This window comes from Apium graveolens, chromosome 2 (assembly GCF_009905375.1).
Source record: "Apium graveolens cultivar Ventura chromosome 2, ASM990537v1, whole genome shotgun sequence".
NCBI classification, from domain to species: Eukaryota; Viridiplantae; Streptophyta; class Magnoliopsida; order Apiales; family Apiaceae; genus Apium; species Apium graveolens.
The window spans coordinates 8,743,109-8,768,362 of NC_133648.1; the positions used below are offsets into that span (position 1 = coordinate 8,743,109).

Here is a 25,254-nt window from a genome sequence, read left to right on the forward strand (position 1 = left end):
CCCAAAATTTTTAATTTAATACACCGGTAGCCAAAAACAATAATTAATCGAAAATTAAGTTCTTGAGTTATTTCTGGATTACAGTAGATCATCTCACTCAAAATATGAAATGCATGAATTAATAATCATTCAACATCTCATAGAGTTTAGAATTTAAAAGGAGGTACATCAGGACCAAAAACAAACTAAAAATGTCACTTCACTTTTCAACAGCATGGATCATCCTTGCAGGCTTGAAACAACATATTACTCACTGACCTGGATATAAACAACATATTAATTTAATTAAATAGCAAGCAATGCTAGACTTTGGATTACTTATATAATAATGAACATATAATAACTCTTGCCAGCACTAAAAAAGAATGAAACTACAGCTGCTAGTACATTTTACAAGTCATCACCAAAAGGAACAAAGTAAAATAGAAATACATAACACATTTCTTTAAATAAGAATTGAAGGCAGACAGTTCTTTATATTATGGAGATTTCCTCTTTACCACTTTGGATAGAGGAATGCAGGACTTATGCCAACCTAATTTTATAATTGTTAAATAGAATCTTGCTACAACAATGGAGCCAGCAAGGTGGTCCTAATGAATATCAACAATCTAAATTAAACCCACTTCTGCCAACCTGGTTATTTGGAAGAAAAAGTAGTATCTGCACGTTATGAGGCTCACAGAAGTGATCTGCAACTCATAACAATAAACCCGGTAATACAAACAGACCATTAGTACTACTTATTATATATTACAACTGCTAGTCTGCTAGTACTGTTAGTATAACTATATAAGACCTAGGGGCAAGCCCCTCTTTATATGAAAACCACTAATACAAACTTGCTCTTGCCAAGTTAAGCATGAGGAAACAAGACTCTGCAGGCTCATTTGTGTGAATTCACATGCTTCCTGTGAACTGGTTAGGAGTCAACATCACTACAGATTACAATTAGCTAAAATATAGCACATGATCATTCTTAAATTTTGACTCAAGTCACATGATAAATGATCAGAAGTGGTGGTACAGTATTCCTGCAGAATGAACACATCTCTGTGCAGATTCTGGACCCCCAAAAATTATCAAACAGACTATCTGTACTAATTATATCAGTAGCACTTATTTACAGGACAACGGCACTAAGTACACAGAGCAAAAGACAAAAGAATATCAGGTAAGAACCATAAAAAAAGAGTTGAGAGCAGAGCACCTTTAATGAAGAAATTCCCATAGCCATCAGTTCCTTTAATGCTTATCCTTTAATTCTTATTTGGCACTTATTTACAGGACAATGGCACTAAGTACAGTCACTTTAATGCTTATCCAAACCCATCCTTGAAGAAATTCCCATAGCCATCAGTTCCTGGCAAAGAAGTTTCCACGCGTACGGGACAGGGACCTGAGAAATACCACTGGATCTCTGCTCGCAAATCTTGCAATAGTTTTTCGTTTTTGATATATACCCGCAACTTCCACATACATTTACATAATACTTATCACTTAACTCAAACAACCTTTCCTTTAAATTCAGTGCCGAACCATGCGAAATTAGACAATCGCGTTCCATTTCTCCAAATCTAAGACCCCCGCCTTGTAGACGCCCTTGAGTAGGCTGTCTAGTGAGTTTCTGCACACAACCTCGAGCCCGACACTGAAGCTTGTCTTCAACCATATGCGCAAGCTTCATATAGAATGTAGGGCCTATAAAAATTCTTGCTGATAGAAACCTTCCTGTCTCGCCCGTACACATTGCTTCCTTTCCATTCTTTTTAAACCCACATTTATGGAGTTTTTTTTCAATTTCTTCCACCTGATAACATGCAAATCATAGTGAAAATTCACTGTAATTTTCAGATTAGTAAAACATAGAACTCGAAAGTTAAACATAAAGCTAGTAGTTAAGGATGTAAGATCATCCAATTAAACATGGCACACATACAAACAATTTGCTTAGTATTTGTAGACATAACTGAATACTAACCGTAACATCTGTAAAAGGTGTCGCATCAGCTTGCCATCCTTTATGTGCAGCAGCCTTGCCCATAATGCTCTCCAAAAGTTGGCCAATTGTCATTCGAGAAGGGAAGGAATGAGGATTTATGATAATATCAGGTGTTATGCCATCAACTGTCCAAGGAAGTTCTTCTTGAGTAAGAGTCATTCCAATCAGGCCTTTCTGGCCATGCCTGCTACTGAATTTGTCCCCGACCTCAGGCACTCTGACAGACCTTACCCTCACTCTCGCAAGTGCCAAACCATCTGTGTTTGTTGTTATCATTACCTACAAAAGAAACATTACATTTATATTATAAACATTTTAAAGACATGTTGTATCATTATTTACAAAAGAACCATTACAGTTTTAATATAAACATCTTAAATTCTTATAACATTGAGTCAACCGCGATATAATGGCTTTCAACATTACTTTTCTTGTCTTCTTTTTTGCATTTTAATGGTTTAATATTAGGTTTCGTAATATGGAGCAGTTAAGGATTTCGGTCAAAATCCATCATGTGTAACCAATAAGGTTAGTTGTAATAGGAACCGAAGTGTCTAATGTTCTTTCTTGATGTCAATCTTTTTAAGAACATATATGTTCTTAACATATGATTTGCCTTAAATCTCCATAAACCTAAATTGCACGCAAGTGCATTCATAGACTTGATCGAGAAATGTGCAAAATATTATTCAAAAAGAATCGGGAAAGAAACAAACATTATAAGGCCACTGCCCGGACCTAAACTTCCCATAGACAAATCATTTTATGTGTCCATCTTTCACACTATATTTGACTTCAATAGCCCAAGCAACCACAAGAAAACAAGAAACTTTTATAAAAAAAACAAAGTAACTTGTGTATTACTTGCAGCTTTTTTTACCTATGGCATCAAGACACATATTTTTTTATATATGAGCAATGATAAGATTGAATAGAACTACAATTTTTCACGATCAGATATTTTGAATAAAATTTGATTTTGGTAAATAGGGCTTATAAGTATGACTTAGAGTTTCATTTGATAAAAAAATGGGGTCAAACATATATTTGTTCTAAATTCCCCTTACTTCAGGTAATTTGATCTCGGGATACGTGCTTTAATTGCATCTATACTATGCTATACTATGGGGTATAATTTGTAGTTTGGTTAATCCCTCATTTTGGTTATCCCTTTCAATCTTGACCGTCGGATTCTTCATCAAATAATCAGAGCCGTTAGATCCAATTACTAAAAAATTAACTACACAAGTTCTCAATTTTGAATCCCATCAACAACAAACATTTATATTATTATTTATGAAGATACATATAGGTTCTCAGGGTTCGAATCCCGCTAACAACAAATATTTATATTATTATTTATAAAGATACATATAAGTTTTCAGGTTCGAATCTCACTAACAATAAACATTTGCATTATTATTTATGAATAACATCTCATCAATCATATACTATTTATAATATTTCAACTTAACTTGAAATTATACACAATGAAAGTATAATTATATAATCATTATTTATTATTTAATTATTTATATAGAATTTTAATAAAATTACATAAAATATAAATAAAAATATATAAATATTAATTAAGACGGGCCGTAAGGTAGTATAAATAACAATACAAGCCATTAAAATGCTGAAATTATATAAGTGACGGGAAAATTAATTCAAAATGCCTCAACTATATGTCTTTTATTGTCTAGGTCCCTCGTCTATTTTAAAAAATATTGCGATCCTTAAACATTTCAAAAATCTAATTTTCATCTTACTGTTTAATTTTAACCAATTAGGGTTCTTCAAGAAGATTTGGCGATTTTTGATTCGTTGATGGATTGATGAAATTGAGGGTTTTAGAAGTTTCGGGAGGTCAAATTAAAGAGGTCCATGTAGATTTCAATTGCGAAGGATAGCCAAAATGGTGCTTCTGTCACCGGGAAAATGGCCATGGTTTCTGGCCACCATTTTGGCCATCCTACAATATCAAAACATCTAGATCTCTCCGGTTTAAGGTTTAACCTCCTGAAACATCCTATATCCTCAATTTCATCATTGCATCAACGAAACCAAAACCCCAATTCAAGAAGATGAAGAACCTTAATTGACTAACATGATTTTAATAAAATTACATAAAATACAAGTGAAAATATATAAATATTAATTAAGACCCGTGCATCGCACGAGCCGTAAGCTAATATAAATAACAAGACAAGCCATTAAAATGCTGAAATTATAAAATCAATGGGGAAATTAATTCAAGATGCCTCAACTATATGTCTTTTATTGTCTAGGTCCCTTATCTATTTTAAAAAATATTGCGATCCTTAAACATTTCAAAAACCTAATTTTCATCTTATTGTTTAATTTTGACCAATTAGAGTTTTTCAACTTCTTGAATTTGGGGATTTTTAATTCGTTAATAGATTGATGAAATTGAGGGTGTCAGAAGTTTCGGGAGGTCAAATCAAAGAGTTCCATGTAGATTTCAATTGCGAGGAAGTTCAAATCAAAGAGGTCCATGTAGATTTCAATTGCGAAGGATAGCCAAAATGGTGGTTGTGTCACCGTCGACCGGAAAATGGCCATGGTTCTCGGCCATCCTGCAACATCAAAACCTAGATAGATCTCTTCGGTTTAACCTCCCGAAACATCCTCTATCCTCAATTTCATCATTGCATCAACAAATCAAAACCCCCCATTCAAGAAGATGAAGAACCCTGATTGGACTAACAGGCGTTAGTCAAATCGCCAAATTCTGACACTGATCTTTCTGGAAAGTTAAAGGACGCAAACATTGTGTTGTAAATTTCACTAACAAATATTGCAACATAGAGGCAAGTGTATAAAAAATTTAGCAAGTTCAGGCCAAGACCACAGTCAACAAAACAAAGCATGCATGTAAACAAAATTAGTAACTGAAATAACGAAGAGAGAAAGGAAGATGTACCTGAAACCATACTTTCATCAGTGTCTGAAAATAATAGTACACAGATACAAAAAAACCAAGAAAATATGATCACAGCTGAGTCACCAGGCCTTGCTCGAAGTCATGGCTGCTCTTGAAGAGAATATTGCCCCATACCTGCTGCGTTTGGGATGCGTGCAATATCTCCACCAGGATAAAACAGCTCGGAGTTGATGTTAACAGCAGCAACAAAACCTCCACCTCGACCAACACCTCAGTCGCCGGAAAAACCAACCTACAGCACTTCGAACTTGTGTTTCTGGGAGAGAAAATGCAGAGAGAGAGAGGGAGAAAAGAGGAGAATGTTGTGTGGTGTATATCATCAACAACTTAGGCCCTCTATTTATAGTAGAGGCTAAGTGTAACTTACAACCTTGACCTTGACATTAATAGACTTTAATATACATTAATATCAGAAATCAAAACTGCTCATTTAATACATAAATCAAAACTGCTGATTTTGAATTTAAATAAAATGTAACAGATTTTGTATTTAATCCACACATTAAATCAGTTTTAATGTTTTTAATTATGAATCTTTATTTATCAGTTACATGTCCAGATTCATTGAATCTGACTCAGCCCACTTACAAAGTGTCCAAGCCCAACAGAGACAATAACCCAGCCCGACTGATTTCTAATTAAAAAATTAAATCACAAATAAATAAAATTTCCACTTTATTTATTTTCAATGTGGGACAAATGACACATTCTCCATTTCAAACTTTTACAAGCTACTAGTTTCAACTCTATTTCTCTATGGATTTCATTAAGAAAAATTCTTAAAACCATACATGAAAGTATAAGTTCACATATCATGGAACAACTTCTAATCATTAGATTTTAGGATTATTATCAAGAACATAATAAAACTATGATCTAAAAATCCAATTTTTCTAACAATCCCCCACAAATCCATACAGAAATGCCATCAGGTTTTTCATCATGACTTGTTTTCCAGAGTAGGTACTCTTCCGGGTTTGAACCCTCCTAAGTCCTCTACTTCAATGGCTACCAGATTCAAATGGAATGTTTCACCTTGAATCTTAATCCGTTTAGTATAACCATGTTCCATAGACGACGACAAGTCAACGGCTATGGTGCCAATCTACGGCTTTGAGACATTAATGGTCTTGTCTCGATCCTGTTCGTCGAATGTTTCAAGGAATAACCCTTTCCTCTAATTGCGACCACACAATTACATTCGCTTAGCTGGGCATCTCCAGAGATATACTGCCTCTATCTCGCAAATGACTTGACCCTATTCAGAGTTTTAACACTCTTGCTTTTCTAGCAGTGTCAGTACCTTCTATAGGTTTACAGGGGATAGACTCAGATACTATAGTATCAACTATGTAGCAAAGGTACTACATATTCATCCTTACAGCTTGTTATTACCCATTGAATACACTTCGAGGGATCTCCTCTCATGTGTATTGGGTTCCCACTGTTGATGAATTATGATGGGTTGACAGTCCCATCCCCAACCTTGACTTAAGGACCACTGCAAGTTCCAGTCCTTTAGTAAGAGGATCCGCTATATTATTCTGAGTTCCTATGAACTCTATAGCTATGATCCTATCAGTCACTAAACCCCTTATAGACTTGAGTCTAACTTGGATGTGTCTCTTAGTTTTAGCATTATGCTTTTTACTGCTAATCTTGTCGATAGTTGTTCGACTATCACAGTGAATAGCAATAGCAGGAAGCGGTCTGCTTACTACAGGTATTGCAGACATAAGTCCGTGTAACCATTCAGCCTCCGTCCCTGTGGCATCAAGTGCACACAACTCAGCCTCAAAAATAGACCGAGTAACTATAGTATGTCTGCTTGACTACCAGGATATTGCTCCACCAGCCAAGGTGAACACGTATCCAGTCACTCCATTGGAACCAGACTTCTTAGCTATCCAACTTGCATCACTGTACCCTTCAAGCACACCAGGAAATCTCTTGTAGTGTAAACTAAGGTACATTGTGCCTTTTAGATATCTAAGTACTCTATCAAGAGCATCCCAATGAGTTCTGTTTGGACAGCTTGTATATCTAGCCAATTTAGACACAGAATATGAAATATCTGGTCTAGTACAGTTAGCAAGATACTGCAAGCTCCCAATAATCTGAGAATACCTTAACTGAGACACAGGCAGTCCTGAAGTATTCTTGACAAGGGCAACTTTCGAATCATAGGGTGTACTAGCGATTCTACACTGTGAATAACCATATTTCTCAAGTATAGATTTCTCTATATAATAAGATTGAGTCAAGGTTATTCCTTCAGTGGAATGAATCAGTTTGATTCCAAGAATCACACTTGCCTCACCCATATCCTTCATTTCAGAATGCCTTTTCAAGAACTCTTTAGTCTCGTTAATAATCTCAATATTGGTTCCAAACAGTAAAATGTCATCCACATATAGGCACAAAATAACACACTCATTACCTTTAACTTTAGTGTAGACACACTTATCACTTTCATTAATCTTATAACTGAAAGGCAATACAGTTTCATCAAACTTTTTATGCCAATCTCTGGGAGCTTGTTTCAAGCCATAGATGGATTTGATCAACTTACATACTTTCCTTTCATTGCCTGATGCAACAAATCCTTCAGGCTGATCCATATAAATCTCTTCTTCAAGTTCACCATGAAGAAAAGCCGTCTTTACATCCATCTGATGGACGATAAGACCATGGACTGAAGCCAATGCTATAAGCATTCGGATTGTAACCATTCTTGCAACCGGAGAGTATGTATCAAAGTAATCAATTCCTTCCTTTTGCTTAAAACCCTTAGCTACCAGTCTAGCTTTGTACTTGTCTATTGAGCCGTCAGGGTTCAACTTCCTTTTAAAGATCCATTTGCACCCAATAGTAGAACACCCAGGAGGGAGATCAACCAACTCCCATGTTCCACTAGAAACAATAGAGTCAATTTCACTCTTCACAGCGCCCTTCCAGTGCCTTGACTCAGAAGAATCCATAACTTGCAACCGGAGAGTATGTATCAAAGTAATCAATTCCTTCCTTTTGCTTAAAACCCTTAGCTACCAGTCTAGCTTTGTACTTGTCTATTGAGCCGTCAGGGTTCAACTTCCTTTTAAAGATCCATTTGCACCCAATAGTAGAACACCCAGGAGGGAGATCAACCAACTCCCATGTTCCACTAGAAACAATAGAGTCAATTTCACTCTTCACAGCGCCCTTCCAGTGCCTTGACTCAGAAGAATCCATAACTTGTCGGAAAGTTAAAGGTTCGTCCTCGATATTGTAAGTGATGAAATCACCTCCAAAATCCTTGACTACCTTTGCACGCTTACTTCTCCTTGGTTCCTCTAGTTCCTTAGGAATAGAGCTACTACTAGGTTCTGCCCCCACATTTGTCATCTTTTCCAGATGATCAGGAATATAACTTGATGTGTGAGTAGGATCTTCCTCAGAAGTCGTTTCAGGTATTCCAGTCTTCATAGGGTAGACATCCTCAAAGAATGTCGCATCTCGAAATTCAACTATCGTGTTTGCCACTATATCATCTATGTCAGATTTTAACACTAAAAATCTCATAGCTGTAGTGGTTTCAAGATAGCCCAGAAAGATACAGTCAACAGTCTTTGGACCTAGTTTCTTTCTCTTGTGTTCAGGAACAAGCACCTTAGCAAGGCACCCCCACACACGAAGATACTTAAGACTAGTCATCCTGCCTTTCCATAACTCTAAGGGTGTTTTATCCATGTGTTTCAGAGGGACTCTATTCAAAATATGGCAAGTCGTATTTAGAGCCTCTCCCCACATGTATTTAGGCAACCCAGAGTTAATAAGCATACTATTAATCATATCTTTAAATGTTCTGTTCTTTCGCTCAGCAACCCCATTAGACTCAGTGTGTATGGTGGAGTAACTTCATGAATTATACCATTGTTAGCACAAAATTCATTAAAAGCATTACTCGTATACTTACCACCTCTATCAGATCTCAACCTTTTAAGTAACTTACTAGTTTGTTTTTCTACTTCAGTTTTATATATAATGAATTTACTAAGTGCTTCATCCTTATGTCTAAGTAAATAAACATAACAGTATCTACTACTATCATCTATAAAAGTAATGAAGTATCTAAACTGGTCCTTGGTCAACACACCACCAAATTCACAAATATCAGTGTGTACTAAATCTAACAAGTCTGAATCCCTAACAACGTTATGAAAAGGTTTCCTTATTTGTTTAGCAGACACACATACTTGACATTTAGAATTCTTTTCTATGGTATGTTTTGGTATCAACTCTAAGTTCATCATGTTCTTAAGAGCACCAAAGTTTAAATGACCTAGTCTAGCATGCCATATATTCGAGGATTCAATACATTTAACAGAAGGAATAACATTATTATTCAAATTTCCCAAAACGGGATCCGCATTAATAACAAATAAACCATTTGACAAGTAACCCTTGCCAAAGAATGTACCAGTGTGAATAAGAACTACTTTATTACATTTGAACGAAATTTCAAAACCACTAGAAACTAAACAGCTTCCACTTATTATATTTCTACGCATGTCGGGAACATGATGCACTCTCGTCAGAGATAGAATACGTCCTGAAGGGAACTTCAGATCCACGTTTCCAACTCCATGTACTTGAGCAGCACTAGCATTCCCCATCTTCACAGTCAGGCTATGACTCTGTTGATAAGATACAAATAAACTAATATCAGCACAAATATGTACATTAGCTCCAGTATCTATCAACCATTCATTTGACAGATAGGTAGAAAATATCACAGGGTTGTAGGATACATACCGGTCAACGTCGGTTTCAGAAGCCGTAGCCTCACCAACGACCATGTTCACTACAGGCCCACTTGCGGTTCCAAGCACAACATTTGCTTGTGCTACCTCGGTTTTCTTCGCTTTCTTCGTTAGGCAGTCCTTACTCCAGTGCCCAACCTGTCCACAAGACCAGCATGGTTTGTTTGCCTTGGGTTTCTTGGCCTTGTCCCTGTCACTCTTAGGTTTATTACTATTAGCTTTCTTAGCAAAAGCCTTCCTCTTCTGTCCTACAGTTGCTATGTTTACCTTCGAGGTACCGTGTTCAGTTGGCATCACATGTCCCTGTTTGGACTTGTGTTGTTCTTGCACCGAGATGTCCAGCATAAGGTTGGTCCAGGTGATCTCTCCTTTCTGTCTTTTCAGGGAGAGAGAGAACTCTTCCCAAGACTTCGGGAGCTTTTCAATCACACTCATCACCTTGAACTTCTCCGGGAGATTCATTCCAGACTCCTTCAAAGCATGCACTATCATCTCGAACTCATGCACCTGCTCAGTCATGGACTTATTGTCCACCAGCTTGAACTCGAGGAACCTTGCCACAGAATAGTTTTCTAGACCTTGTGAGTCAGTATTATGTGTCTGGTCCAGCTTCTCCCATAAGAGTTTTGCAGAGTAGGCATCAGAAGAATAGACATCAAACAAAGTGTTTGTTAGTGACGCCAGAATGGCCGCCCTAGCCACTCCATCCTTCTCAGCCCACTTTGCAAAAGCCTTAACTGTGTCAGCCTTCTCTTGATCCACTACTGGTTTCTCATATTCCACAACCGGCCACAGACCCTTTATAGTCAGCCACAACTTCATTCTTTTCTGCCAGTGAGAAAAGCCAATGCCACCGTTGAATTTCTCCGGTAAACCGGTTAGTTCAACAGCTTGTGGGAAACTATAGGTGGTCCTATCAATGGCCCCAGCAGTTGCACCCGAACCGCTACCACCACCAACGATAACCTCACTTTCGTTAACCATTATGCTAAATTCTAAATAACTAATATTCTCTTCAAGAATGTTGTAAATTTCACTAACAAATATTGCAACATAGAGGCAAGTGTATAAAGAATTTAGCAAGTTCAGGCCAAGACCACAGTCAACAAAACAATGCATGTAAACAAAATTAGTAACTGAAATAACGAAGAGAGAAAGGAAGATGTACCCGAAACCATAGCTTTCATCAGTGTCTGAAAATAATGGTACACAGATACAAAAAAACCAAGAAAATATGATCACAGCTGAGTCACCAGGCCTTGCTCGAAGTCCTGGCTGCTCTTGAAGAGAATATTGCCCCATACCTGCTGCGTTTGGGATGCGTGCAATATCTCCACCAGGATAAAACAGCTCGGAGTTGATGTTAACAGCAGCAACAAAACCTCCACCTCGACCAACACCTCAGTCGCCGGAAAAACCAACCTACAGCACTTCGAACTTGTGTTTCTGGGAGAGAAAATGCAGAGAGGGAGAAAAGAGGAGAATGTTGTGTGGTATATATCATCAACAACTTAGGCCCTCTATTTATAGTAGAGGCTAAGTGTAACTTACAACCTTGACCTTGACATTAATAAATAGACTTTAATATACATTAATATCAGAAATCAAAACTGCTCATTTAATACATAAATCAAAACTGCTGATTTTGAATTTGAATAAAATGTAACAGCTTTTGTATTTAATCCACACATTAAATCAGTTATAATGTTTTTAATTATGAATCTTTATTTATCAGTTACATGTCCAGATTCATTGAATCTGACTCAGCCCACTTACAAAGTGTCCAAGCCCAACAGAGACAATAACCCAGCCCGACTGATAAATTAATTCTAATTAAAAAATTAAATCACAAATAAATAAAATCCTCACTTTATTTATTTTCAATGTGGGACAAATGACACATTCTCCATTTCAAGCTTTTACAAGCTACTAGTTTCAACTCTATTTCTCTATGGATTTCATTAAGAAAAATTCTTAAAACCATACATGAAAGTATAAGTTCACATATCATGGAACAACTTCCAATCATTAGATTTTAGGATTATTATCAAGAACATAATAAAACTATGATCTAAAAATCCAATTTTTCTAACACATTGACTTTTTTAGTTTAACCCTTTAAGGATGTTAACCAAAGATGACCTATAGTTCAAGTATGTATGAACTGGAGGTCACTCGGTATCGGGCGGGCCGGAGTCAATGCCCTTCCTTATTGGAGTGTGTTTTAATCGTGAAGTTTTTCAGGTGTTTACTTTTGTGCGTCATAGATTATATTGTGGATTGGAGGTCAAACACTTGTTGGGCCGTTCTTTGGCTCACTAAGGGGAAGAGTAAGATGAATTAGAGAAAATGGAAAGGATGGAAGGTCGTTATAAGAAAGGATTGTGTACATTTGTAGATAATTTAAGGAAACTTGATTTTCGGGTTGTATTTAAATAATAAGTTGTTTTGTAAACGAGAACAAACAATTATGTAATATATTATGGTTTGAGTTTATGTTTGAGCAAATTACATTAAATTGAGATTTGCTTTATTGATTTAAGTGTTTGAGACCCGGGACCGGCTCGAATATTATTAGTCGGGGTCCTTGCCATCACTAATATAGTCACCAAATTGCAAAAAAAAAAAACAATTATGGTACATGCCATCAAATTCAATTTACTCCAAAAATATATAAGGAACGGTACCCGGTCCACCCTCCCTCTCTGGTAAGGACGCAAGTATGTGCTGCGATCTTCCTGGGTATAATTGGCTTGAGAAGCACTTTCTTGTTCGATGCGGGCAGTCTTTCCAATTAGAACATCGCTCTCATACACTAATGTTCCCTAAAACCCAGAAAACCAAAAAAACAATTAACTCAAAGAAAGTAGTTGACCAGGGTATTCAAGATAAAATTCAACTCACTGGATGAACAAGACCATCTGAATCAATATTGGCATACGTGCACTTCCGCATGCCCTGTAATTAATTGATGGCAGTCATTATAATGAATTCAGTTGATAATTATAAAAGTCTAAGAAAGAATCTTGTTGTAATAATGAATAAAAATTGAATTACCATTGTATCAGCTCTATTCGGACGGCCAAAATCCTCCTTGAAAAGTGTTCCCATCCTCCTCACGTTATCACTTTTTAAGAAGAAATTACAAGAAACTTCTAAGACCTTAACTTATAGGTGGAAGTACAAGAAATCAGTCACCATAAATACACCAGTAATTACAATCTATATATAATTTACCTGTAAGACCGTAACAACATAGAACGGAACAACCCACGGTCTATTGAACTTTGATTCATGATCACTGAATCTCCTTGGTTAAAGCCAGAATAGCATGAAATAGCAACGATGGCATTCTAAAAACATTTTAGAGTCACATTATTTCCCATTATAATACTATGGCAAACAATAACAATAAAAACATTTTAAATTGTAGTCAAACGGCGACGGTACTTACAACGCCAGCTAGTTGCGTAGACTGTAACTGATGTGTCATCCATGTTCCGACAAGAGGCTTTTGAGGATAATACAGGAAATGTGAAGACGGGTCCTGTAAAAAAAACGGTGGCATTGACACAATCTGGAAAATAAAAATACAAACAAATAAAATATTACACAATAATTACGTACCATACGATAGTGGAAGTTGCTGGCGTATGTTCCTATCGCTTGCTTATTCGCAGAAGCCTGGATTGTGTTCCTATATGACTAATTGCACAGACATGTAACACAGAAATTAGCGAAAGGAAAGAAACATTAAAATAAATAAATGAATACTTATTTATGCATTATAACTCGTGGAATTACCTTATTATGCTCCGGAAACGGAATCATTGAAGCAGAAATACCTAAAATCAGAGAAGGATGTAGCTCACAGTGTGTACACTGATCTACATTATTCTCATCTGGCTTTTCACTTTCTCTAAGATCCTGGATCAAATAAGAAGAGCTATCATTTCACAATAAAGAGATACAATTATTATCTTTTTTTTTCCTTGCCCTTGTATCATTATCAACTCTCTCGAACCTTTTGTTAAGTTTGTTTTCTAATGCTAATCTGTTCTTCGTATACAAGAATACATTTTCTTAAAAATTAAATCAATCATAATTTTTTTAGATTCTTACCACATAAGTGTTACCCAATTAATTAAACTACTATAATATATAACAGAGACTTTTTTGGGTTAAAACATGTAAATAAGTGACAATTTTTAAGGACGTGGTAATCTAATTTTTGTGAGCTTATAAAGATATGCATTAAAATGCTCGACAACATTTGTGAAATCTATAATATCCAGCGTAATATTGAATAAATACTTCCAGCCTTGTCAAAATCTATTATCCCATACAGTCAGTACTGAAATAAGTCAAAGTAAAATAACGGGAACTGTTAACACAAAAAACTTAATCTCTTTCTTTAAGTTTTTTGTCACGAATGTTTAATGGTACGAAATTATAAATCAAGACTTTAAATATCAAAATTATGACTAGTGTATAAAATTCTGATATATATTATTAGAATTGGAGTATACTGTTCAGTACTCTATCATATATGCTATCTGTGTTGCAAATTAATTTTGCAACTTAACTTCTTTATGAACTTAATTATATGTTGAATATTCATACTGATAACAGATTCAGACTAACAAAATTCCTGTTCTGGTACTTACTTTTTCTATATAGAAAAAAGCATTGTTGACACTATTGCAGTCACCAATTCTGTATAGAAATTTGAAAACTACTATAACTTTTAGGTATTATTTCTATCAATGTACGTGATATTTAATCATTTATTATTGATGTTTATAATCTAATAACAATAGCAACAGTAGTTCAAAAAAAATAAGTGTGTGTGAATCGGGGGATTAAATTTAGACATAAGAGATTACATATTAAAACTTGTTAAGTGGGTCGTGAGAAGTGAAAACAGCTTATATTTGCAAGCTGAACTTCTCTAAAACAACCTACAGTTAAAACAGGGGGATTATACATATTATTACTCACCTTAGGAGTCATGGATATCATTGTAGTTTCTTCTTCATCAGCATCAATGTACTCCAAATATCCCTTCCTGATAAGCTTATCCCATTTTCCTTCTGAACCATCCTGAGACAATCATTAAGCGATATTATTAGTAAATAATACCGAAAAAAAAACCAAAAGATCACTTATAAAAGTAAAAGACCTGTTTCAGTTCTTGAACATCCTCCTTTTTCATAAGAATTTTTTTATTTTCAACAACAAGCAACGGACGAGTGCAACGACCGTAATCAGTACTTATCCGCACCTCCCTGTATTTAATATCCAAAACAACCCCAACTTCACTTGAAATGGCAGCCTGCTCAAAACGAAATCATAAGCAATTTTTAGTAATCATAAGGCGTGTAACCTGTAAGCTGGTTGTACACAGTGGCGGATGTACCATTGTTCAGGGTATGTCACTTGACACACCATTATTTTTTATTTTTTCAAATTTTGTTTTTTAAGTTGATAGTCAGGCTATATCTATGATATTTATTGTGGGATTTGGCTTCAAGATAGTGGGCTTTTCCAACAGGCCTGTTTCATTTTAAAAAAATTAAAGCCCGTGAAGTTATATTATAATTTAGATAGGTGACTTCTCCTTAATTTTTCAAACATCTACTGTTTTTTCCCTCTCAAGTCACCTCTTCTCTGCCTTCAACCCAAATTTTCATATTTATTTTTAGAATATTATCAAGAGAAAGATTTGTTTTCGAATATTAAGATGAGTGATATCATAGATAGGTATCAAAATATAAAAATTCGTCAAGAATAATTGTAATAACTTTCAAGTATTCTTTATCATTATTTGAATCAGTTTTTTATATTTATGTCATAAATATTTGACACACCATAGATAAAATGGATACACTGGTTGTACATGTTGGAAGCACCAAAAAAAATATATAAGCAAATTGATCAGAACTCTCAAATAGTTCAAGAACGACTATTTAACATGTTCAACAAACTAAAAATTCTTAATGAACACTATCCATGGTAACGAGAAAACATCTCAAGGCTAGAATGACAAAAAATGAATCTAATCTAAGTAACATGTCCACACCAACTAAAACAAAATATTCTACTAAGAACTCCATAAGTTAGGTGATTACTGTCCACTTCTATAAAAAATACTAACCATACGCTTGCGTTGTCTAAGCTCACTGACCAACTGGTCGCCATTTGAGTGAAACCCCAACAAACACCCATTAAGAAAAACCTTGTCTCTGATATGGGCTTCGAATGCTGTTTTCCCTGCTTCCTGAAAAGGAAAGAGAGAATAATTGATAACACTGTACATAATTTTTTTACATTACAATCTGAGAGGTGCTCACCTTAAGGTACATAAACACCCTACGGCTTTCTTCCAGAACTAGAAGCTTTGAAATTTGATTTTCAAATGATCCGACAGTTACATGGGCCATCAGAGCCATATTTTTTACCAGCCCGCATGCCTAACATAAGATTATGAGAAGATAACTGAGCATCTATAGTATATAAAAGCAAATATTGTCTACATTACTAGTCATACTTGTCCTTCAGGTGTCTCCGCAGGGCATATTCTTCCCCATTGTGAATTATGCAGTTGTCGAGGCTTCGTTTGAGACCCTAACAGAAAGCAAGTTTTATTAGCCGCGCTCGTTTAAGATACATCAAAAAATCAATCCACAAAATCATACTAACCTAGATATCCAAAAGTAGAGTTCAATCGTCTCAAATGGGAAAAGGTTGCTACATACGTCAAGCGATGCAGCACCTGCAAAAAAAAATTATTAGCCTGAAAATATTAACATTAAAAAAACAAAAACATGCTAAACAAACCTGTGAGACCCCGACTGTCGTGTCATCCCAATTTCCACTTGCAAGTGCATGTCTAAAGCCTTCAGTTATTATTTTAGCTGTAATTGCCAAATCGGGCTTCAACTCCTTTCCTCTTTTAACAACAATCTGGGCATAAAATAGAAAATACAATATGTAAATTCAAAGTAAACATAAATACTGAATTGTTTTTAAGTTTACTATTTGATACAACCTTCTTAGCGTAAGCTCTTGTGTCTTGCTTTAATCCTATAAACAGCTGCATTACACAGGTTTAAAAACAATTTAGAAATGTATCGCATTCTAAAGAAAGAATTACCCCACGAGAATTTAATTCCACAAACCTACCTTTCTAAAAAGATCATTCAACAATGGACCAGAAAGATCAATTCTTTTGTTAATATAGTGATTCTTATCATCCTCCCTTCTCCGGAGAAGGGCACACTGGAGAAGTCGATAGATAATATATCTGCACTAGTTAATAAAGAAATTATTAAAAAGATCACCAGCGCACAACTTTTCATAATTATCCAAGAGGCGAGCTATTAACGTCAATAATTGAATCCTAACATGATAAAGGGCTTGCAACATATTTATTAACTTCATCGACATCCTACAAATATATTTTAGTCATAACATGCAAGGCAGCAAGACATATGATGTATAACAACATTACAAAGAAAAAGATATCTTCAAATTTAAACTCATTAGCCAATTGATTAGAATATTTATATGCAGATTTTCTTGTTCATATGCAATATTACCATTAAACTAATTACTCTATATTTAGCTAACGTCTAATTATCATATAAATGCAAGATACTTGCCCACTACCCAGATCATATTTTACACTTACATAAACATATCACATTTAAGCAAAAACAAGAACCACTCAAATCAAAATAAGAATCATCTATCAAATCAAATAAACTACAAAAACGTACCCAAAATTACATGCAACAGAAACATCAGAATCAAATCAAATAAACTACAAAAACGTACCCAAAATTACATGCAACAGAAACATCAGGATTTTTAACGTCTTTCGTATGAGGAAGCATATTTCCCAGTGTGTCCTCGGCAAACCTGTTGTGAGGGATATAATAATTAAATAATTTTCTTTCAGGTTCGCAGGCCAGTCAAAGCTTCGTACAAGACACTTACTTAATTCTCAGTGACTTTTTCTTAACACCATCTTTTCCTCTTCTTCCAATGTAATCCAGAGCTTCCTATAATGAAACTGACATTCAGCACGCTGATAAAGATATAACCAATGGTCTTGTTTGTTATTCCTCCATTTCAAAATATTAGTCCAATTTGGGAAAACTACATATGTTAAGGAAATTCAACACTGAAAGAAGAAATCAACAACTAATGTTTAAAAATTTCTTTTTGTAAGTGGTTAACTATTTTGAAATGAAGGGAGTCAGAAATTTTTTAAGTAAGGATAAACACCTGTTGTCCTCCTCTTAATATCCTTGCTTCATCAAGAGAGGGTCTGATTAAGTTAGCCATAGCAGCATCATATCTGTCTATTCCAATACACCCCATTATCTCCCCTTCTGAGTGAACCCCCAGTCCACGAAAAATGATTGCAATTGGAATTTCTGATCGAATATATGGCAGGGTTGCACGAATGCACATCTTAGAGGGATCCTGTTTATGGAAAATAGCACACTATGCCATTAATTACATAAAAGCAAAACTGAATTTAGAGTAGCATAAATGCATAGAATTATATACCCCTCTAACAGGCATCATATGAACTTTAACTATACTGGGTGGCCTGCTTTGGCATGCTGCAGAAGAGCGCAGTTCAGCAATATACTCATTTCTATCAGGATTCGTCTTAGAAACAAAAACATGATTATTCCGCATCCTTTCCTGACCAATAAGAACTCTCTCAATTCCGTTGACAATAAAGTAGCCACCAATGTCATCAGGATCCTCTCCAAGTCTGCACAATTCCTCCCTTCTCAACCCTATCAAATTACAGAATTTGGACTTCACCATTATAGGAACCTGCACAAAAAAAAGGTGTTATCATGATTCTAACTAAATTGTCCATTTATCACACTTGGCCAATATTCACCTTTCCAATGTAAAATTTCTCATGCTTTGAAATAACTTCATCAGTCCCTGATGTGATGGTAATATCACAAGATAATGCACCCGAGTATGATAAATTCCTCACCCGGGCATCCCTGGGATACAACAGACTAGTATCTCCAGCAGGTTCTGTCACCTCTGGCTTGTCAAGAGATATTTGGCCAAAAAAGATTTTATAGATTATCTGCAGTTGCAATTCGTAAATGTTTATATACTATAACAACCATATATAGAGAAATGTAACAAAGATAATAATGTAAAAGTCAAAAAAACTTGTGTTAATATACTTTAACTACCAAGAATTGTACTTTTAATTAGTCTCCTAGAATTAGTTAGTAAAACTAGGAGTATATTTAGTTAGTTACTAGCATAAGAACTCAAGATAAGTTGCTTCCTATATGGAGAATAAATTGCGGTTAATGGCCTACATTTTAATTGTTTTCCGGATTAACAGCGCTATATAGTATTCACTATTACACTTTGATGGCAAAAATATTAAAGTAAACATTTTAGTGGCTATGAATCTTTATTTTAAGCAATTTAGGTGCTACCATCAAATCTTCAAACTTTCCGACAGGGTATTTTTGTCATAATATATTGAAAGACTATATATTTTATAAAGATATATTGAAACTACTTATATACACAACATGTATGTAAATCCTAATCACCTAAAAGTACCCTAATCGTGAATTTAAAAATCCTAAAATCAGTTAAAGTCTTTGTTGATAAAATTTTGATGGAAGTAGACAACTTCGAACGCCATTTTAGAACATTAGTCTATTGGGGGAAGTACTAAGTTAGTGGCACTCTTATGTTGTGCCTATAATAGAGATTCCACATGTTCCCCTAAATTATATAGAGATATCATCTAGTTTCTTAAGGATCTGGTTGGAAAAATAACCGAAAAACACAATTGAAACTATGAAACCAAGGAGAGAACAAAACAAAGCATGTACATCAGTGCACTTAAGTAGAAGAAAAACTATGTAGTATTTGGTGAATAAGAAAAACTATCCGTCATACTCATTCTCTTTCACACCCTCAATGTTATTTTATTTTAACTAACTATGTAGTATTTGGTGAATAAATGTATACCGTTCAATAACTACAATATGTAAATAACTTAACCGAATGGGCTACATAGGCAAGCATGTACATCAGTGCACATAGGTAAAAGAAAATTTAGAAAATAAACAACTATGACGGAAGCTATAAAATGGGAGAGCTAACCTGATCATCAGAAGATTTGATGACGATCGTACTCAAATCGTCAATGGTCTTTTGCATATTCTCATCATAAAAATTGTTGCAGGAATCCATTTGTTGCTTCACAAAACTATGCTCATTAAAGTATGTATGTATCACCTCTCTAACATCCTCTTGGCTAACCTCCATTTTTCTGACAAAGAGCCTAGAAATGCAATAAAATTGTTAGCTATAATTCAAAATGGTTGCCTATGATAATAAATAATAGTGACCCTCTAAATTTTAGAGAACCTGAAGGGTGTTCGGTACCAATAGTATTCCATATCATGGTCAGGTTTAATTGAAAATCAATATGATATAATTCTTATCAAAATTCCAAATGATTATATTTTTTATGACTACATTTCAACGTTAAAAAGAGAATGAGTATTAGTGATTAGTGTAACTAACATACTCGTTATGAGTATAGTGGTTTGTATGTCCCGGATTTTGTTAAACATCGACACAAACTAGCATACCAGCACATTTCACATAAAGACAGCCAATTAGGGGAGGGTTAGAACAAAAACAGCCAATTGAACAGCATTACTCAAAACCAAAAGACTATACTTTCTCAATTATGACAATTGACTCAAAACTGGTTCCATTTATTTTCTCCACTCATCTACTAAATTTCATCTTACTAATGTGTTAAATGTTCCTTCTGCTTCTCGAATATCATATTTAAATCTCAATTTTGTTGTGACAATAATAATCTCAATAATTTTCTCATCAACCTCTTTTCTTGTAAAGGTCAATCACACGGAAAACAACCCCCTGGTTTTGACTTTTGAAGACAAATCACGACCTACTCATGTTTGCAAGTTACAAAAAGCCATTTTGTCTTAGGCAGGCCTCCAGAGCTAGGAATTCTGAACTTAGTCACTAGCTGTTAAGCCTCTGTTTTGTTAACACGATATCTGACTCCTTCCTGTTTATTCTCTGTCAAGAACATCGTATCATCAATCTTTTAGTTTATTTAGATGACATTGTTGTCTCTGGTTCTGACCCTATGTTTCTGGATGCCTTCATCTCCAAAATATCTGCCCGTTTTTCTATAAAAGATTTAGGAACCTTATCTTATTTTCTTAATTGAGGCCATTCCTCACCCCAAAGGCCTTTTTTTAAGTAAGCAAAAATATATCTCTGATGTTCTAAACAAGGCTCATAAGGTTGAAGCAAAACCAGTACTCATTCCTATGGTCATTAACCCCTCCTTGACTCATCACTCTGTTTCTCCTCTTGCTGACCCAAAGGAATACCGAACTCTTGTTGGAAACCTACAATACTTATCTTTTACAAAGAACTGATGCTGCATTTTTTGTTCCTAGGTTGTCAGAGTACATACATTGTCCAACTGACAAATAGTGGAATGCCTTGTAACGACATTTTAGATATCTTGCAGGCTCTCTTCATAGAAGAAGACGCTGATTGGGCAGGGAACATACAGAATGGCTATATCTCTACTACCGGATATAAGGTCAGGAAGCAACGAACTGTTGCTCGCTCTTCAAACGAAGCTGAATGTCATGCTTTTGCATCCACTACTGCTCAAGTACTTTGGACTATCAATCTTCTTAATGAACTTGGTCTCCCCTCACATTCTAAGCCTATTATATATATTCTGTGACAACATGGGGGTTGCAGCAAATCCGGTATTCCATTCAGAGATTAACCCCTTGCAGTGCACAGCAGGAAATTAAACTACTATTAAAATATTCAGATTCAAAGAAAGCAGTGCTACTATAAATAAACACTAACGTTTCTCCGTTTGCTTGGGTACTCACAATGATGTCATCGCCACATTGTCGAGACAGGTCTTTGCCTTCTCTCTTATGCCTATATGCCTCTCAAATGTTGGTCTCAAGTCTTCTACTTCAGTTGATCAATCGTGTGTCTACTCCAACTCTCTCCCTCCAATCACTTTATTTTACTCTTTTTCACCAGTCACGGAATCACCTGATTATTTGAAACTAAGAAGTTTCAAATGCATGTGCTATCCTTGGTCGCACCCATACACATACACAAACTCGATCCCAGATCCAAACCATGTGTATTTGTTAGATACTCACCGACACAGAGTGCATATTACTGCCTAGATTTTACTTTCAGTAAAATTTATGTCTCCCAACATGTGAAATTTGTTGAACAGACCTTTGTTCTTGCCAAGAATCCTACCACACAACCTCCATGTACGAATACGTATACATGGTGCCATTTTCCTTTACCAGTTCTTACACACTCTACACCTCCCACTAATCCTATTGTGACAAACATAACACATCCTGCACTATCACCATCAGTTATTCCTAATATGCCTCCTCAACCAGGTCCCTCTAGTAGTACGATTACCCGTTCCAAGAACAACAACATTAAACCAAATCCAAAATGTAAAGCTCATACTCTCATTGCCAACAATTTAACTAACTACATTTCAAGGCTAAAAAGAGAATGACCAGGAATTTTGATTAGTTCAACTAATCAGACACAGTAACTATGCAGAATAATGATTTGTATTATCAGTATTTCTTCAAACTTCCAGTGTTAATACTACAAATTCACTTATCTAGCAGCCAGTCAAGCTACACACCAAGCCCATGCCTATTTCTTCTATTTCTCTTTACTACTTAATTTAATTAACTTAATTAGTCGTCGATAAACAAACCTAGGAGTAAGAAAAGAGAGTTAGTAAGATTTTACAGATATAGCAGAATGCGTGTAATCCTCTTCTTCTTCGAGTTCGTGCATTCTGCGTTTCATTTCACAAGTTTACGCAAACAAACTAACATCTCTTCATGATACACACTAAGGCAGCCAACAGGGGAGAAGAATCAGAACAAAGCCAATTAAACAGTGCTACTCAAAACCAAAGGATTATTCACTATGATATACAAAAAATAAGCAAACACTCCTTATATTTGCATTGTGAATCTCACTATGACAATAAATCAAACATTTATTTTGGTGTTCATACCTTGTTTCGTTTAAAACGAAACAAGGATTGGTGCTTCAACTCTGCTCAGTAAACCTAAAAAGTGTGTGGGAGTGTGTGGTTGTGTGTGTGAGTGTGTGTATATATATGCTTGGGAGTGTGTGCGTGTGTGTGTGTGAGAGAGAGATGTCGTGTGTATTTACGTGTGTCAGTGTTTGTACGGAGAGAGAAGGGGGTGAAGTGAAAGGGTGGAAGGGGGGTGGAGGGAAGCGTGCAATAAAATATCTCTGATGTTCTAAACAAGGCTCATCTGATTGAAGCAAAACCAGTACCCATCCCTATGGTCAGTAACCCCTCCTTGACTCATCATTCTGGGTCTCCTATCACTGACTGAAAGGAATACTGAACACTTTTTGGAAGCCTACAATACTTATCTTTAACAAAGAACTGATGTTTCATTTTGTTCCCAGGTTGTAACAGTACATACTTTGTCCAACTGACAGTGGAATGCCTTGTATTGACTTTCTAGATATCTTGCAGGCTCTCTTCATAGAAGGAGACGCTGATTGGGAAGGGAACACAGAATGACTATATCTCTACTACCGGATATGTGGTCTATCTTGGACGTAACCCCATCTCGTGGCACTCCAGAAATAAGGAATGAACAATTCCTCGTTCTTCCAACGAAGATGAATATCATGGTCTTTCATCCACTACTGCTCAGGTACTCTGGACTATCAATCTTCTTACTGAACTAGGTCTCTCTTTACATATTCAGCCTCCTACATATATTTTGTGACAACATGGGTCTGCTACACATGTTGCAGCAAATCCGGTGTTCCATTCAAAGATGAAACCCCTTGACCTAGACTAATATTTTTTTCACGGGAATGTGCAAGATGGAGCCCTGCATGTTTCATACATCTCAACCAAAGAACACCTTGCCGATGCACTAACAAAGCCTCTTGCTCGTGCTAAATTTCAGACCACGGTGTCCAAGATTAGGCTTGCTATTACACCCCTAAACTCAACCCCCAAATCAATAAACACACTATCTAATTAAATTATATTTCAACATAAACTCAAAACCCCTAACTCATGCTCCAAAACCCCGCAAATCCTCGATCGAAATATACGAACCATAGATTGTTCAACATCAAAACCCGTAAACTGAACCCCCAAATCAATAAACACACTATCTAAATAGATTAATACCTTCTCTATTTATTCTATAAGAAATCATTCTTGGAAAGCACGTCAATAACACAAAAATCAAGCATAACATTTATATATAAACATGCACCATCAAATCTCAATAGACATTTAACCTATTTGTTAAACACAACAAAACCCCAAACAAATTGAGTTTATTAAACACAACAAAACCCCAAACAAATCCTCGAAATACGAACCATGTATTAATCCTAGAAAATAAAACCCCAAATCAATAAACACATTATCTAAACTATATTTCAACATACATAAACAATAATAGTTGAGTTTAAGCATACCTTGACTTGGATTTGTCGAACCAAAATCAAGGCTGTGAAGAGCTCTAGTTGAAAAATCTAAAACCAAAAATGTGTGTGCGAGTGTGTGTTTGTGTGTGTGTATATACGCGTGCGAGTGTGTGTGTGAGTGTGTATGTATATGTGTATTTGACACAGAGAGAGAGAGAGAGAGAGAGAGATGTGTGTGTATGTACGGAGAGAGATGGAGAGAAGGGGGTGAAGTGAGAGGGAGGGAGGGAGGGAGGGAAGCGTGCTCAAGGGGTAATAGGTATTTACACAACAGGAAATTAAACACTATTAAAATATTCAAATTCAAAGTAGTGTTACTCTAAATGCACACTAACGTTTCTCCGCTTGCTTGGGTTTACTGTAGTAAGATTCCGTTAACTTTGCTTTCATTCTCCCGTTTAACTGACAAAATTAATGATGGGCTTGTTTTATTTTTATTTTTATTTCGGTTTGTACGATTTTGGAGGTCAAGTCTTAACCAAATCCAATTTTTCAGTACGAAATTTTTAAAATCGAATTCAAATCAAATGCTATAAAAATCAAGCCAGAGCGAACTGATTATTTGTTTTGTTTCTGCTTAAAAGCAAAATATTTTATAATATTGTATTTTTCAATAAGCTAAACTAAAATTATTTTATTATTATATATGCATTGAGATTAAAAAATAATATTAAATACAATATTTTTGCCGCACATATATAATTTAAGACATTAAAAATGAGTATCAATTTTTAATCATTTAAGTTATCACATCATGTTCAATTTAAACTAGCAACAAATTACAAATTAAAGTTATGTTAAAAATGCGAAGAAATTGTTTATTGTTACTAGTATAA

The 25,254-nt window shown here is 35.4% G+C and overlaps 1 protein-coding gene across 1 annotated transcript; it reads right to left on the reverse strand.

Moving 5' to 3' along the window:
• On the reverse strand, positions 1–24,630 carry LOC141705802 (DNA-directed RNA polymerase II subunit RPB2-like). Its single transcript, XM_074508692.1, has 26 exons — positions 24,410–24,630; positions 19,952–20,132; positions 18,702–18,902; positions 18,353–18,631; positions 18,065–18,265; positions 17,774–17,838; positions 17,612–17,695; positions 16,958–17,078; positions 16,824–16,868; positions 16,613–16,738; positions 16,475–16,547; positions 16,323–16,399; positions 16,126–16,245; positions 15,930–16,052; positions 14,955–15,107; positions 14,774–14,875; positions 13,577–13,699; positions 13,400–13,477; positions 13,227–13,319; positions 13,010–13,125; positions 12,830–12,899; positions 12,677–12,730; positions 12,460–12,597; positions 1,982–2,281; positions 1,211–1,810; positions 1–258 (listed from the first exon to the last, which is right to left on the reverse strand). Exons 2-25 carry the CDS (start codon positions 20,114–20,116, stop codon positions 1,313–1,315), a joined length of 3,405 nt encoding a protein of 1,134 aa, XP_074364793.1. The 5' UTR covers positions 20,117–20,132; positions 24,410–24,630; the 3' UTR covers positions 1–258; positions 1,211–1,312.
• Between the last annotated feature and the right edge of the window lie 624 nt (positions 24,631–25,254).

Coding starts and splice junctions, on each gene's coding strand:
- LOC141705802 (XM_074508692.1), bottom strand. CDS start 20,116: ATGGAGGTTAGCCAAGAGGATGTTAGAGAGGTGATACATACATACTTT. Junction 16,400..16,474: donor CTCTACTTTTGGATATCTAG/GTTAGTATGATT, acceptor GCTTTCTGTTAG/GGTCTCAAACGAAGCCTCGA. Junction 13,478..13,576: donor CGTTTCCGGAGCATAATAAG/GTAATTCCACGA, acceptor CTGTGCAATTAG/TCATATAGGAACACAATCCA.